The sequence below is a fragment of the Aphanomyces invadans genome (assembly GCF_000520115.1).
Source record: "Aphanomyces invadans strain NJM9701 unplaced genomic scaffold supercont1.7, whole genome shotgun sequence".
In the NCBI taxonomy this organism is placed as follows: Eukaryota; Oomycota; class Saprolegniomycetes; order Saprolegniales; family Verrucalvaceae; genus Aphanomyces; species Aphanomyces invadans.
The window spans coordinates 774870-788938 of record NW_008580152.1 but is presented as its reverse complement, the minus strand read 5'-3'; the positions used below and the strand labels follow the sequence as shown (position 1 = coordinate 788938).

At 55.7% G+C, this 14069-nt stretch overlaps 7 protein-coding genes across 7 annotated transcripts; 3 read left to right on the top strand and 4 right to left on the bottom strand.

The window, feature by feature from the left end:
* Positions 1-1285: 1285 nt before the first annotated feature.
* On the bottom strand, positions 1286-2065 carry H310_04439 (hypothetical protein). Its single transcript, XM_008868790.1, has 3 exons — positions 1828-2065; positions 1637-1780; positions 1286-1587 (listed from the first exon to the last, which is right to left on the bottom strand). The coding sequence occupies exons 1-3, from the start codon at positions 2057-2059 to the stop codon at positions 1337-1339; spliced, it is 627 nt and encodes a 208-aa protein (XP_008867012.1). The 5' UTR covers positions 2060-2065; the 3' UTR covers positions 1286-1336.
* Positions 2066-2242: 177 nt separating this feature from the next.
* Positions 2243-3144, bottom strand: H310_04438 (hypothetical protein; the record flags this gene model as incomplete). The annotated part of the gene is made up of 7 exons (XM_008868789.1): positions 2243-2372; positions 2422-2577; positions 2629-2684; positions 2779-2895; positions 2944-2981; positions 3026-3069; positions 3113-3144. 7 exons carry the CDS (start codon positions 3142-3144, stop codon positions 2243-2245), a joined length of 573 nt encoding a protein of 190 aa, XP_008867011.1.
* Positions 3145-3175: 31 nt separating this feature from the next.
* On the bottom strand, positions 3176-4975 carry H310_04437 (hypothetical protein). Its single transcript, XM_008868788.1, has one exon. It carries the CDS (start codon positions 4911-4913, stop codon positions 3267-3269), a length of 1647 nt encoding a protein of 548 aa, XP_008867010.1. The 5' UTR covers positions 4914-4975; the 3' UTR covers positions 3176-3266.
* A 922-nt stretch (positions 4976-5897) lies between these two features.
* Positions 5898-8152, top strand: H310_04436 (hypothetical protein). Its single transcript, XM_008868787.1, has 8 exons — positions 5898-6249; positions 6297-6450; positions 6561-6785; positions 6836-7052; positions 7127-7176; positions 7273-7434; positions 7483-7792; positions 7842-8152. The coding sequence occupies exons 1-8, from the start codon at positions 5960-5962 to the stop codon at positions 7988-7990; spliced, it is 1557 nt and encodes a 518-aa protein (XP_008867009.1). The 5' UTR covers positions 5898-5959; the 3' UTR covers positions 7991-8152.
* A 759-nt stretch (positions 8153-8911) lies between these two features.
* H310_04435 (hypothetical protein) lies at positions 8912-9984 on the top strand. Its single transcript, XM_008868786.1, has one exon. It carries the CDS (start codon positions 9226-9228, stop codon positions 9892-9894), a length of 669 nt encoding a protein of 222 aa, XP_008867008.1. The 5' UTR covers positions 8912-9225; the 3' UTR covers positions 9895-9984.
* Positions 9985-10567: 583 nt separating this feature from the next.
* Positions 10568-14032, bottom strand: H310_04433 (hypothetical protein). Its single transcript, XM_008868784.1, has one exon. It carries the CDS (start codon positions 14018-14020, stop codon positions 11798-11800), a length of 2223 nt encoding a protein of 740 aa, XP_008867006.1. The 5' UTR covers positions 14021-14032; the 3' UTR covers positions 10568-11797.
* On the top strand, positions 10657-11347 carry H310_04434 (hypothetical protein). Its single transcript, XM_008868785.1, has one exon. It carries the CDS (start codon positions 10675-10677, stop codon positions 11236-11238), a length of 564 nt encoding a protein of 187 aa, XP_008867007.1. The 5' UTR covers positions 10657-10674; the 3' UTR covers positions 11239-11347.
* Positions 14033-14069: the final 37 nt, after the last annotated feature.

The window sequence follows — 14069 nt, the reverse complement described above, 5'->3', positions numbered from 1 at the left end:
GATACGAACTTCATGGTGAAAACGAAAATGATGCACCAACGCAGGCGGCTCGGGCACTGTGTTGGTGGTGCCAAGATCGTCACCCGGCGTTTCGCTGGAATTGAAAACGCAACTTTTATATGCAACGTTGATATAGATAATACTATACCCCAATGATACAGTGGACATATACAGCGGCGTGCAACATTTGAAACACTGAACTTTATACCTGAGATCATCCACCCGTCGACAACCAGATCGAGATGAGCCAGTTTCGGTCATCTGACAACGTTTCCACGAGATGGCTCGATGCCCACGACGGCCATGCCAGGGGAAACATCTCGTCGACTTGCCGCGTGCGCAAGGGCACTCGTGTCCCTGACACGTACGAAGGGGGGGGGCAGCGCCGTGACGCCGTCGGTGGGCTTGCAAGATTTCGGTCGCGGGGACGTATGTACCCCCGAGAGTCCAAGAGACACGTTGGCGTAACTCCATGTATGCGGCGCTTGAATCCTCATAACGTGGTGTCGATGCTGTACCGCATGTGGTTGCCCCCATCACGTCAAGATACCGTCACGAAAATGCTCTCCAGGGCAGCATCCAACTGAAACACGGTGCATCGTGAGCATGCGTGGCTCGGTAGGCAATTCGTCTGGTCGGGCTGACACCTTGACACATCAAGGAAAAACGGGGCCGCAGCCCACAGTTCGCCAACCGACGACTCCCTCGACTGGACAACGTGGCAAGTCCAGAAGTGCCCCCACCCATATCAAACTCAGTTCCAAGAGAAACATGCGAACTGGGCCGAGTTTTGCGCCTGTGGACCCAAGGCTACGACTCGCCAGCCCCTCGGCCGTATTGCACATGGGAGCCAGGTCAAGAATCGTGGATCTCGCGCGTCAAGGAGGTGTCGACGGCACCAGCCCTGCATCACGGGAATAGACAATCGACCATCGATCGTTGCCATGCCTTCCTTTTGCAAACGAGACAAGTTGTATGTGATGTTGCTGGCGCAAGCATCGGTCCATGCCAGGAGCATCACTCGAAGCGGCACGACTACGCGTTTCAACAGCGCCGCCTCCATCGAGACTGGGTGGCGGAATGCGCGTCGTCACCAACTGGAGGCACGCACATAGACGGACCGTCCAACGGTGGCAAATGGATGCGCTTGAGGGCACGCGGCTAGGCCCAGCATCGTGGGATAGGACGAGAAGTCGCTGCCCAGACCAAGGCTAATGGTACGAACTGGATATCAACCTCCACCCGCTTCGTGCTGCGGCAACGGTAACTTCGTGGAATTGATAGAGGAGGCATGCACGCAAGGCTTTGTGGAAGTTCGATTTAGTTAGGATCTCCATTAAGTCAACGGCGGCAATCCGAGCTGGCGGCCCAATGCGTAGCTGTAAAGGCGCGCGTCGATGGCGTCGCCATGTACACGGTGGCGCTCCTCGAGTGTTTCGAGAAGGGAATGCATGGGAACGTGCAGGACCTGAATCATTTCAGTCTCTTCCAGCGCCTGGGGAGGATGTGCATCGTCTCCGTCTTCATCCGTGCGGGTCGGCGCCTCCACGTCCACGACCACAAAGCGACAACTGCCGTTCGTGATGCCTGCCGCCACTATCATTAGATCTGGGAAGAACCTAGTTCTTGACGTTACCCTGGTCGGTGACGATGGGCGGCCCGACCGAGAGGAACTTGATCACGTTGTACCCGGTTTCTTCCTTGATTTCTCGTGCCACGGTCTCCTCGATCGATTCCCCGGCATCAATCAGGCCCGCGGGTAACTCGATCGCCCAATTGTCTACATGCATATTCAAACACACAACGTCGCACTGTCTTTCGTCGTACCAAGCGGCGGACGGAATTGGCGAACGAGCACCGCGGTCGATGAAGCACCTCGATGAAGAAGCGGTAAAACCAGCACGGCATCGACGTCAGCACCTGCTGGCCGCGTGGTGCGCTCCACACTGATGTACGATCGCTCGATGGAGCCCAGGTCTTGGTACCGAAGCTCCTTCATGCGAAGCCATCGTGACTCATGAAGCACCTTGCTCGCAACAACTCTCGGAAGGCGCGACATGGTCGTTGGCCCCGTGGCGGAGGCTACGATCATTTCATCCAATGAAAGCCTGTCACGCATCTTTCATCCAATCAAATCAGTCTATTTTCTTTCATGCACTTTTATTGGCTAAAATAGTCTCAATTCCTACAAGAGATTGGTCGGTGTTGTCTATTTCTATCCAATCAATGTACGTTGGGAGATCTATGAAATGCAGCAGCTCTCGTCGTCCTTGCTAGGAGGCGGCGGTGGCTTGGTCTCCGCCGCCCGCTTCCGTTCCCTGGCTTCCTGGCGGAGGAAGTACCCGTTCTTGATCTTGTGCGTCTCTTCTTGTCTACGTTTCATGCACCATGACGTCGTCGTGCGATGGAAAGTGCACGTACCGTTTGATTCGTTGCATTTCGTTCTCGTACATTTCGTGGGCAACGTGCATGCCGTATCCTTGGTTTCGCATCGACGTCCATCGCGCAGATCGTTGCGCGTGGATGCCGTAGTGGTGCGCGTACCACACGTCGTGATTGATCCCGTACATCGGGTTGCTGCATTCCACACGCATGAGAGGTATCCACAAGCTAGAGAGGGTGATGTACTCTGCATCTTGGGCGGTGCCATGTCGAGTGCGGCTGCGCGGTGAGTACTCTGTCTCCTGCCGCGACGAGTACGCGCCATGTCGATGCGTGTGGTGGTGATGAGAGGTAAATCGACTGCCTTGGCGTTGGTCGTAATCTGTGACAGAGGACGTTGAGCCACAACATTCTTGCCGCCGCAATTTGGCGATGGAACTTTCCAGCTCGGGCGCCGGCGTCAGACAGCAGGGCGTGCGCCTCATTGACTTGCTTAAACAGCGCGGCTTTTTCCTATCGCGGCGACGGGAGTCGTGGCGGCGTGGTTCATTCGCCACTCACCTGGTCATTTCCAGTGACGTCCGGATGGAGCTGCTTGGCTATCGCACATGTCACGCTTCAACTCAGCAAAAAGATGACGTACCGAGCTTCAGGTATGCTTTCCTAATGTCCTTTTGCGTCGCATTCCTACACACGTCTTCATCCTGCGCGGTCCATGCGCACGTCGTACCGAGCCACGTTTAGCAGCTTGTACGGGTCCATCCTTCCTGCTCCCGACGGAAACCAGGTATCCGGAAAATTCACAGCCAATCACGGCACGTGAGGTATGAAATTATCCGGAATTCAGCATGTGCAAGCACCGAGGACACAACGGCTTTGTTGATTCAGGTCGAGGGCGACCCTGGCAGGAGGTCGTCGCCTCCGCGCTCGACTTCGATGTGGATTGTGTCGTCGTTCTGCTTCCCCGCGGCTGTGCTTGGAGCTCGCATTTCGTGATGGCATTGGTCACCATGGTCAATTTCACGAGATTTTGTGTGGGTTGAGGCATTGCCCGACGCAGAGGTGGCAGGTTGAACCTCCGAGTGCGTCGTGTGGCATTCACGGCCATCATCGTAAGCTGGTCCCCCATGTTCGACAACATCCAAGCCAAGGACTTCCGTGGCAGCATCTGGACGGAGCATCTTGAGCTTCTTGAGTGTGAGAAAGAGTACCGCGCAAAAGGTTCCGACCCATCCCGCGATGGCCAATACGTACACGACTTGGGCGGCCAGTTGGCTGCCATGCAGTCCATTGCAGCGGTAGAACACTCCGCACGAACCTGTTCCCACATACATCGCGACCCCTTTCGACGAAGCAAAGAAACCGGGAGCAACGGCGCCCAACGTCCCACAGCCCAAATGGACTGGAATAGCGTCGACGACGTCATCGATGCGCAACTTTACCACGAGCTTGGACAAGGACAGGTAAAGCACGGCGGCGATCGCTCCCAGGGCCACCGCGCCTTCTGGCTCGATGACCGAGCAGCTCCCCGTGATGGAGACGCATCCCGCCAAGATTCCATTATTTCCCATGCACGGATCCCATGTCCTGGAACCAGCGAGTTTGTCGAGCAAGACGGTCAAAACCCCCCCGGTGCACGCAGCCAACGTCAAGTTGACTGCAACCTTGGCCATGACGTGGCCCATCGTGCCAGTCAGGCTAAGCGTCGACACGCAGTTGAACCCGTACCAGCCAAACCAGAGCACCAGCGTTCCCATGCACTGAAACATGACGGATTGTTTCGGCATTTCGTTCGCAGTGCCGTCCGCGTTGAAGCGCCCAGCGCGCGGCCCGACGACGAGGCACCCGACCAAAGCCGACATGCCCCCGATCATGTGGATGCAACCGCAACCGGCAAAGTCGATGGCGCCAACGCCAAACAGGAGCGACGACGTGGGGGCGAGAACGCTTGCCCAGCCCGTGGGAGACCAAATCCAGTGCGCCGCGACCGGATAAAAGAATGCGCCCATGAGGAACGAGTACAAAAAGTACGCTTGCATCGTGATGCGTTCGGCGACTGCACCCGAGAAGATAGTGACGCAGACGGCGGCGACAGTCCACTGGAAGAACCAGTCGGCGTAATGGTGACCATGGAACGTCAAAGCGTCGTCCGTTTGGAATGCGTCTTGGCCTTGGAGGAAGAAGCGAGAGTGCCCGATGAAGCCATCGCCGTCGGAAAAGGCCAAGCCGTACCCGACGGCGTAAAACGTGATGCCCGTGATGCACAAGTCCATGAGATTTCGAAACAAGATGTGCTTGGTGTTCTTCACGTGGCAACATCCGACTTCGAGCAGGGCGAAGCCCAAGATCATGAAGAAGATCATCATGCCGCCAAAGAGCAGCCAGAACAGATCCAGCGCGCCGGCGGTCGTCGCGTCAGCAGGTGACTGGGCCAGGGCTTTCCCTAGCTCTTGCCACGTCATCGTGACCACAGCACCGTTTACCGTGAGCGCGACCGTGGCGTTGGCAAGCGGGCTACCACTGACAACCATGATCGCAACGATGCTAATCAATTCCGCAAGTGAACCGACCACGATGACGAATCTAAACTTAGCACATCCTACCATGCAAACGATCGGTGGTTGAAAGAGTTCTCCACCTAAAGTATGATTGTACACGCCTCCATCTTGCTTCCAACGGTCGAGGTGACAGCGAAGACTCGGATCGCCAGACGTGGCGCCTCTTGTCACTGTCTGGTCCCATTGTGTTGTCTACCTGGTTAGACCACGACATTCTCTGTGCTGTGCACAACTTTGAAGTCCATCGAGTGACGCTTCGCTCCATGATCACATCCCGGACCATTTCCAAAAGACGTCGGTTTGGAGACCTCGACGACTTTGGGCAGTTTGGACAAAGCGATGCCTCGACATGAATCGGATAGACGATCGACGAACAAAACTCGTCGAGCTGAGGCGAATTGTTGGTGGTGCATCGCGCAATTCGACACGGGAGACTGCCATCCGAGGCGTGGCCTGTGTTGCCCACTTCACCCACGCACGAATTGTGCAGTGCGACGTCGTGACCGCAATGAGTATTTATCCTTGCCCAGTGAACTCAAACCATCCATGAAACACCGCGTCGTTGGAAGCTCTGATCACGATATGGCGCAGCACAATGCCCATCCGTGTCATGCGGTGGTGTTGCTGTGCTGTGTAAGTCCTGTGCGAGTAGATGTGTCGAACGAGTTTGCCAACACAACACAACACAAACAAAACCGACGTAAATGCAGAGGGCTTATACTGGCGACCGCGACAATGTCTTTGGCGGTGCATTGTATCGATGCGAGCACCGCTTGCGCGGCGAGCCCGTTCAACCATGGCCACTGTCGCCTGGGGTTGTTTTTCCTGACGGCGCACCGCTTCATGGAAACATCAACGTCGTCGTATGATTGGTGGAATGCATTGACCAATGGCATGTCGACTGCTGTCGCCATGGAGATGACCACTCGGATTGGTGGAAATTCATGTATTATAGCCAATCAAAACGATTCACCATCGCTCTTTGGCATGTCGGTATCAGAACAGCTTTGAATCGCGCGATGTCACCGGAAGAGCTGACGTTCACGCTGGTGCTGCTGGCGCTGTATGCGGTGCCGTCCACGTTCTTCGTTGTGCGGCGTGTATTTGTTGACCCTAAGAGCTGTCTCACCAAGTTCTTCGTCCTGAACTTCGTCGTGCTCGTCCTCTCGTTCTTCTTGGTGTGGCAACTGGTCGAAGCGATCCAAACCAGCGACATGATTGCATTCGACCCCTACGAGATCCTCAACATACCAGGGTATTCCACCAAGAAGTCGATCCGAAAGGCATATCGAGCCCTCAGCCAGCAACTGTACTTTCGTCCCGTCGTGCAAGAACTCACGTTTTTTCGTGCTGTAGCCATCCAGACAAGTCTCGCGATCCCTTGGCCGCGTCCAAGTTTGCACGAGTGGCCAAGGCGTACGAAGCACTCACAGACCCCACAGGCATTGCGAACTACAAGAAGTATGGCCACCCCGATGGAAAGTCGTTCCATCTCGTGGACTTCAAAGCGGTAGGGAGACCTCCTTTGACAAGTTGTTACGAGCGTGGCACGACCTGACGATTGCTCAAGGAGCCACCAAAGCTTGAACAATGCGTCAATCATCTTCTTTATATGGTTAGATGAGCGGCACCACGGGCTTGACCGTCATCGCTGTCGTTTACGGCACGATGTTGGGTGTAGGCATCCTCATGGCGCTCTTTACCGGGGACCGCTACAAGCCGGAAATCAACCCAGAGTTGGTCGAGCGCATTATGGCGGGGTGGCATGACAAGATGTCGACGTTCGAGATCTTGACTCGCATCGTGACGGGCGTCAAGCAGCCGTTGGAGGAGAAGGCGGCCGGAGTACGTTTCGCCCCGTGATTCCTGTCATGGTGCTGACAATCTTGCCATAGAACTGCTGTGGCGGCGGCGGGTCCCTCTACGAAATGGACGACGACATGAAGGCGTTTTTGGTGGCGCTGGAAGCGAACAAGGTCATTTCGGCGATCGAACACCGCGACATCGCCCGCATCGACCAAGACCATATTCAACGTGACGTGATTGCGCTGTACTACCACCTGAACCAAGCCAAAGTGCAAGCGGCCAAGGACCTCACCGTCCCCTGCATCTGTACGAGCTCGTTGCCACGGCTATTATCCGTCTCGACCGTCCATATCGACGGAGACTGACGGAGTTTTTGCTAGTGCCCCCCCGAGCAAAAGACATTGCGCTGCAGCTGCCGTATCTACTGGATGTACGACCAGTCTACTTGATGAACTGCATCGTGCCGCTCTGCACATGTGGCCCACGAATTTGACGAGTATTCACGCATGCCTGGATATATTTGTAGTTGTTTGTCGACCTCTCGACCAAGAACGTATCGGACAAGCGATCCGACGCCGCAACGATTGTGAACGCTCTGCGCTTGTACCCGTCCCTCGCGCAGGGGTCGCTCGTGGCCGACGCGGCCGCGGTGGCCGTGCAACGCGGCCGCTTCCCCGGCGGTTCCAAGGTACCTTTCGCTAGTGCTCCCGACTCCACTCCCCCATTCGCCATGCAGGTGCCACAACTGACGCTGACCGACGCATCGTTGACAGTGGATGGCGAAACAGACGTGTTTCCCAAGGACTGGGTCACTCTGCGAGTCACGTGCACGAGGCAGCACGTGCCGACTATGGCCACTCCAGCGCCGCCGTCGTTGACGGTCTACGATAAGATCGACAAGTCGTACTTGTACCGGAAGGAGCATCTGTGGGTTGTCGCGAAGGACGTGAACTCGCACGCATTGCTGGGCGCGTGGAAGATTGAGGACGCCAAGGACGGCCACGAAGTGTCGGATGCACTCGGGTTTTGGGCCCCTTCCACCACGGGTTCGTCTCGACAAGTTGGACAGTAGTGGCGCTGATGCTGTCGATGTAGGCAACTTCAAAGTCGAAGTTCGCGTGTTCTCGACCACATACTTGGACATTGAAGCCACCGAGACACTACCGCTCAAGGTGATCTCGCCATCGCAGCAACCACCGCAGTCAACGTCGATCTTTGACGATTCCGACGACGAATCGAGTTGAGGTGTCTGTCGAATGATGTTCGTAAAGCGAGGAAGACGACTCCCCCGATGCATATCCATTCAATAACAACGGTCCGAGTGTATACAAGGCCGCCGCCGCGGCAAAGCGTGAAAGGAATCCATGGAGTATTCCCTTGTCCAGCCGACGCCGAGGCGTTTTTGGGTGCATGGGCAAGAAGAAACCCTGATTTCTTCACCAACTGCATCGAACTCTCCATGCACACAAACGTCCTAGCCATCGAAGGTTCGCGCTCGGAATCGTGTATCGCTGGCCATCGAGTTGGGCGTGCAAGTGTTCTATGTTGGTGCTAACCCTGGAGGCCACCGCGTCCGTGGGAAGGGGATTCCAGGCACGTGGCCTGGCCGCCCCAAGGAATTCTCCCACCAGCAACGTGGTGGCGCGGCCCCGCGCGTGCGCAACCTATCAGTATTACACCCACCGACGCGGTCACGAATTGGCGTAGAAAATTACATTTTCTACACGTCGTCAGAATTATTCAACGGCAACTCATCCGGATACAGCGAGCTCGCTTCAGCGCGGGTGCGCTTCTTCGTGAGACTGAATGAAGAGCGGACATATCGTGCAGCGTGCTCCAACGACATGCATCACGTGCATTGGCGACACGTATGGTCGCTGAATGACGATGTGGAGGGGACATGAATCATTCATCCTCCAAACTATGCGATCCAATATTCTTTGGGCCAGCCTGGTTGCGCAGTACATGCAAGGTCATGTCTTGTTGGTTTTCAACACTTTACTGTTGTACCCGTAGCGTACATACGAGGGTGACGGCCAGACATAATTCAGAATATCGCGATATTGGTCGAAATAGCACGGAATGGGTCGATATCCACAAAGCTTTTTCGATTGAGGTACTTGTAAAAGGTAAAACGCTGGATCCAGTCTGAACTGCGTACGCCTGACGAAAGCGACGTCCAGTTGGCCAGTAAACATCCATCGAGAGGGCCGCCACCGCGAGCGTCATGGGCAGGCGCGTGCGACGGTGCTGCAAGTGGAGGCTGAACTTGTTGGCCCGTCTTGTAGACCAGATGACTCGCCGCTGGCGCGAGCATCCCAGGTCCAGAAAAAGGACACGGCATGGCGGCATGGAAGCTGGCTCTTTTGACGACATTCAAACCCACTGCACGCCTTGACAGGTCCGGGGAAGAGTCGGCGTACTCGAGGATGGGTTGGAGGCAGAGTCGTCGTTGCATCATGCCATTTCTCCATTCATCATGAAGTTCACATCCGCCGTCGCCGTTGTCCACGCGTCGTCGTCGTTCGATCGAGCCGCTGGCATCGTCCACTTGCCGTCCATCGATCGCGGTGCGGAGGCCCGTGCCTCCCTCAACCACACGCGGCCCGCCTGCTTGGACGAACCCACGATCGTGTACTCGAACGGATCCAATTCCACGTACGAATGCTGGCGGAGGCAATTCCCGTCCTTCAACGTCGACATGCCAAACAATCAAATGGACGATTGTCATGCCGCGAATGTCTGCTTCTACATTGGAAACGACATCCACACGTCCGCGACGCTGCCCCAATCGTACTTTTTGGGGGCCGAGAACTCCCGCACCGTGACGTTTCCGTGGTACCAAGGCCGCTGGCCCGTGTGGAAGCGCGTCGACATGGAATTCGGCAACGTCGGGCTCTACTATTACACGGACGGAACATGCCTCGACGCGTACTGGCAACGCGACGAGCTCAAGGTGCATCAATGGACCTGCGAGTTCGGCAACCGCAACCAGTGGTGGCGATATAGCTTGCACAACAGCCTCCAGCTCTTTGAGCACGCGGTGCACACGGGGTGGTGCCTCCAGACCAACGGGATTGGCGACAACGTCCAAATGATTCGATGCAACTGGGGCATCCAAGAACAGCAGCGCCGATTGTACTGGTGAACGACCTCTTTCAAACGTCGACGAGGCAACGTCCATCGATAATTCTTGAAGACAATTGTCGACAATAATATGGATATATTTATATATTGTATATATAATATATATGAATATAATATATATAAGATATATATTATATATAATATGTATAAATATACTGGGGTCGGTGTGAATCCATGCGCGTTGGTTCGCGGGGGCTCCCCTCGGCACCCCACGTCGTGCTGGCGTCGGGGACGGCACCACTCGATGCAAAACAAGTCGAAGCGTACAGGATCCCATCGGATCTGTTAGGACCTGCCAACGCCGACGACAAGAAGTCCAACGCACGACTATGGTAGCCGGTCACGCTAGACCGCGTCAAAGGCCATTCGAGCGCCACAAAGAAGTCGAGCACGCCGAACACCCAGACAAGGGTTTTGACACGATCGTTTGCCGACTTTCAAACGCCAACACTGTGTGTTGTTGTTCTTGGTGAGATGGCGGAGTGGCGCCGCAACCCCGTGTGAATCGGGTTGACCATCAACTGCTCAAATTGCACAAACTCGGTGTACACGGGGTACGTTCCTACATGAAGCCACATGCACAGATATCGCCACACCGTGAGTGCGCCGTGGGGCACCTTGGCGACAGAGGGTAGCTTGTGCAGACTACGCCGCCATCGTGCCAGACGTCTCGCTTTGTGCTTTTTCAAGGAATTCTTTTTAAAATCGGATTGGACAAAATCGAAATGAATCCCGCCAATCATGTCATTTCGCAGATTCTCTTCAACGACAAAACGAAACGATGGACGCGCTCCACCTGGAAGCAAATGTGAACCCGATGCACGATGCCGGGCGGGAGAATGACGTGGCCGCGCTGCGCGACCTACTAGCAACGCACGATGTCGACGAAGAGGATCAATATACTCTCACGGCATTGCATTGGGCGTGCGATACCGGCAGCAACGATGTCGCGGCCGTGCTTCTCGCAGCAGGAGCTGACGCGAATCGCGTCGAGCGTCGTCGTTTCAAGCGCCGACCGGTCCATTTTGCCGCATTAAACGGGTCAACATGCCTTCTTGAGCTGCTTCGCAATGTCGGTAACGCTGACATGCACGCTATCGACGGCATGGGACGAACTCCATTGCATTGTGCATCGCACGGTGGCTCCGTGGATGCAGTCGCGTGGCTGCTTGATGTTGCAGGCAGCGACGCGTCGGCAGTCACATTCGACGGCCACACCGCGTTGGATTTAGCAGTGCTGAACCATCAACCTGCCGTCGTCAAGTTCCTGGAGGCCCGTCGCATCCACTTCAAGCTCCTCCCCGCATCCGACAAGACCCGCAGCCGCGCGACGCTCCATGGATAACAGTACGCTTCGTCAAGCAACTGAATCGTGCGGCGCGGCATGGATATCGGATAGCTGGTAACGCAGCTAATTCTCTCGATGTGCATGCTTCTCGCGCACTCATGCCATGAAATGTATAACTCAGGCAACTCACGCGTGTCGCCGACACAATTACGTTTTTCAGCACCGATGCGATCCTCCACACGTTAGCTGCTGAAGCTCCCGTCTCCGTCGAGTCCACCACATCAAGTCGGGCGACCGCCGAATGCAAGGAGAGAGCGAAACTCGGTTCATGAACTCGCCGACGTGTGTTGGTATGGAACGCCATCTGCCGCATGCGCTGCCTACGGTCGATACTCGTGCCAATGCGTCCACCCTTCGTCATGCATAGTAGACACGCTCCTTTACACTCGCGCAGCATCCATGTGGCTGAGTCAGTGACGGCTGTGCCATGAATGGCCCATCTTTTGGTGGCAGGACGAGTTGCATAGCTCGTCGAACACCGCCAGCTGAACACGGCACAACACGACAGGATTTTGACGGCATGTTTCCCTTTAAATCGCCGGCCGACGCGGATTGATCACAGCTCGTCCTTGGGCCTTGGTTTCACAGTCTTCTTTTTCTTCTTCGTGGATTTCTTGGCTGGCTTCTTTTCGGTCACTTTCGCCGCTTCGTCGGCTTTTGCTTTGTCCTCCGCGGCCTTCCGCGCTTCCATTTCTTCTTTGAGCTGTCGTTTCCGCATTTCTGCTTGACGTTGCTCTTCTTCACGAATTTCCCGCATCATGGCCTCCATTTCGCCATCGTCATCGTCGTCAATCACTGGCGCGTCGGTGACGTCATTGACCACCGCGGCGCATTCGGTAGCCAACGTCGGCGCCGTCGACAATGGCGCCGTTCCTGTCTTGCCGGCTAGCACACTCTGCACAAATGCGAGTGTGGCGTCTGCGTCGAGACCGCCAACGTGGCGCACATACCGCCGCTTGCCAGGGGAATACATGACAATTGCCGGAATCTGCCACGATTCGGCGCCCAACACAGATGCAAACTCTGGCTGGCATACCGCGTCCACAGCCACATACTGGAGCGGGTGTTTCTTGGCGGCACTTTGGACAGCTACGTCCTTCAACACGGTCTGTGTCGCGATGTCGTCGGCGCCATGCGTCAAACCAATCACACACAGTGACGTGCAAGCATTGGTAAACTCGGACTGGGTCGTGACCGAATGCACCGTGGCGGTGGTGGCGGTGTCGGCGCTGTGTTCGTTCGGGTCTCCTTGTTTTGGAACGTACGCTTGGACGACGTGATCGACGAACCGATGCACATTCTCAAACGTCGGAGGTCCCAAGAGCTGTTTGTCGTAAAACGTCATGGAGAATTGCTCGCGCGGAACAGAAGGGTCTCGTGGGGACATCACAGCCACCATGGCTGGTAGTTTGCCAAGGCCAAATTGCTTCTTGGTGTCTTGATCAGGGTTGAAAACCACGCCGACTTGAACGTGAGTTGGAAACGTGAGGGCAATGGCCTGGACAAGAAGTGGCGTATCCTTCTTGGACGTGAACAGGACGAAGCTGACTGTATCCGATTTCGACAACATGCGACCAAAGAACGCTTGAATGTCGGACGGACCGTACAACGCAGACGTCGAGTCTGGCAAGCTCTCGATGAGGTGCTTCACCACGGTCTCGACCGACGACGTCAACGGCGCTTTCACCATCGCAGTGGACGGACCATAACGTACAGAGTAGATTCCGGCCGCAGTTGGGGAAGCATCATTCACCATGGCGACGCGGATCAAGTCTAGGCCGACCTTGCTGCGCAAGTCGATGACGGTTTGCTTCCAATCGTCATTCGACGGATCGACGATATTGGGGGATGTCTTAGACTGGACAACAACCAGCCAGGCTGCGTGGGACGAGTTTCGGATCGCCACGTCGAGGTCGTCGCGAGTGAACCACAACGACGAAGATGTTGACTGGACGTCGGTGGTTGTCGTAGGCACGTGTGGGCGAAGAAATTGGCAGAGGTCGTCAAAGTTGGTCACGTCTCCGTCACTCTCTTTGAAGGAGGTAAGCTGAGACAACGACAAGCCCACGAGAAGCGATGGCACGGACGATACGTGAAATTGTTCGAGAACTTCCGGAGAGTCTGGTAACGAGAAGAACTTCAGCGATGGAAACTCGATCGACAGGGATTTGTATAGCAATGAAGGGGTGGACTTCTTTGTCACAAGCACAACTCGTGGCGGCGAATTGCTCGTCGAAGCGAAGGGAGTGGCGGCACCTGCCGTGGGCAGCCAAGCAGCGTCGTCATCTTTGTCTGGCCAGGACGTCTGAACCGCGGACGGTGCCTTGTCTCGAACAATCTTTTTCAACGCGCGTGCATCGAGTTGTGATGGAAACTGGTGCACGAGCTCGAGGGTTCGATACATTCTTTCTTGGTACGGATTCCACTTGGGCTCGTCGCGAAACGTGATTAAAATCGGGGGTTTTGCTGCTTGGAGCCCAAACGACTGTGCAACGTCTGCAGAAATCCATGCAAACGACACCGCATACGACAACTCGCCCCCGACCTGGTTCAACACGGACAGAATTGGGTCGTCTCGATTTCCATACAGGACGATCCACAGCTTTTTGGACGTCTCCATCTCGGACGCGCGCGTTTGTGCAATCGTCGATAATTCATGCACATGCTCGTGCGTCCAAGTCGACGTGGAAGGCTCATGGGCACTGGACCCCCTAAGCATGATCATAGCCAGGAGGACGGCAAGCACCCATCCCGCAAAGCCGCGGTGCGATCGGCGCATCTGTCGTCTCGACAAAGATTTTAAACTGAGGATACCGTGTGGATTTTCT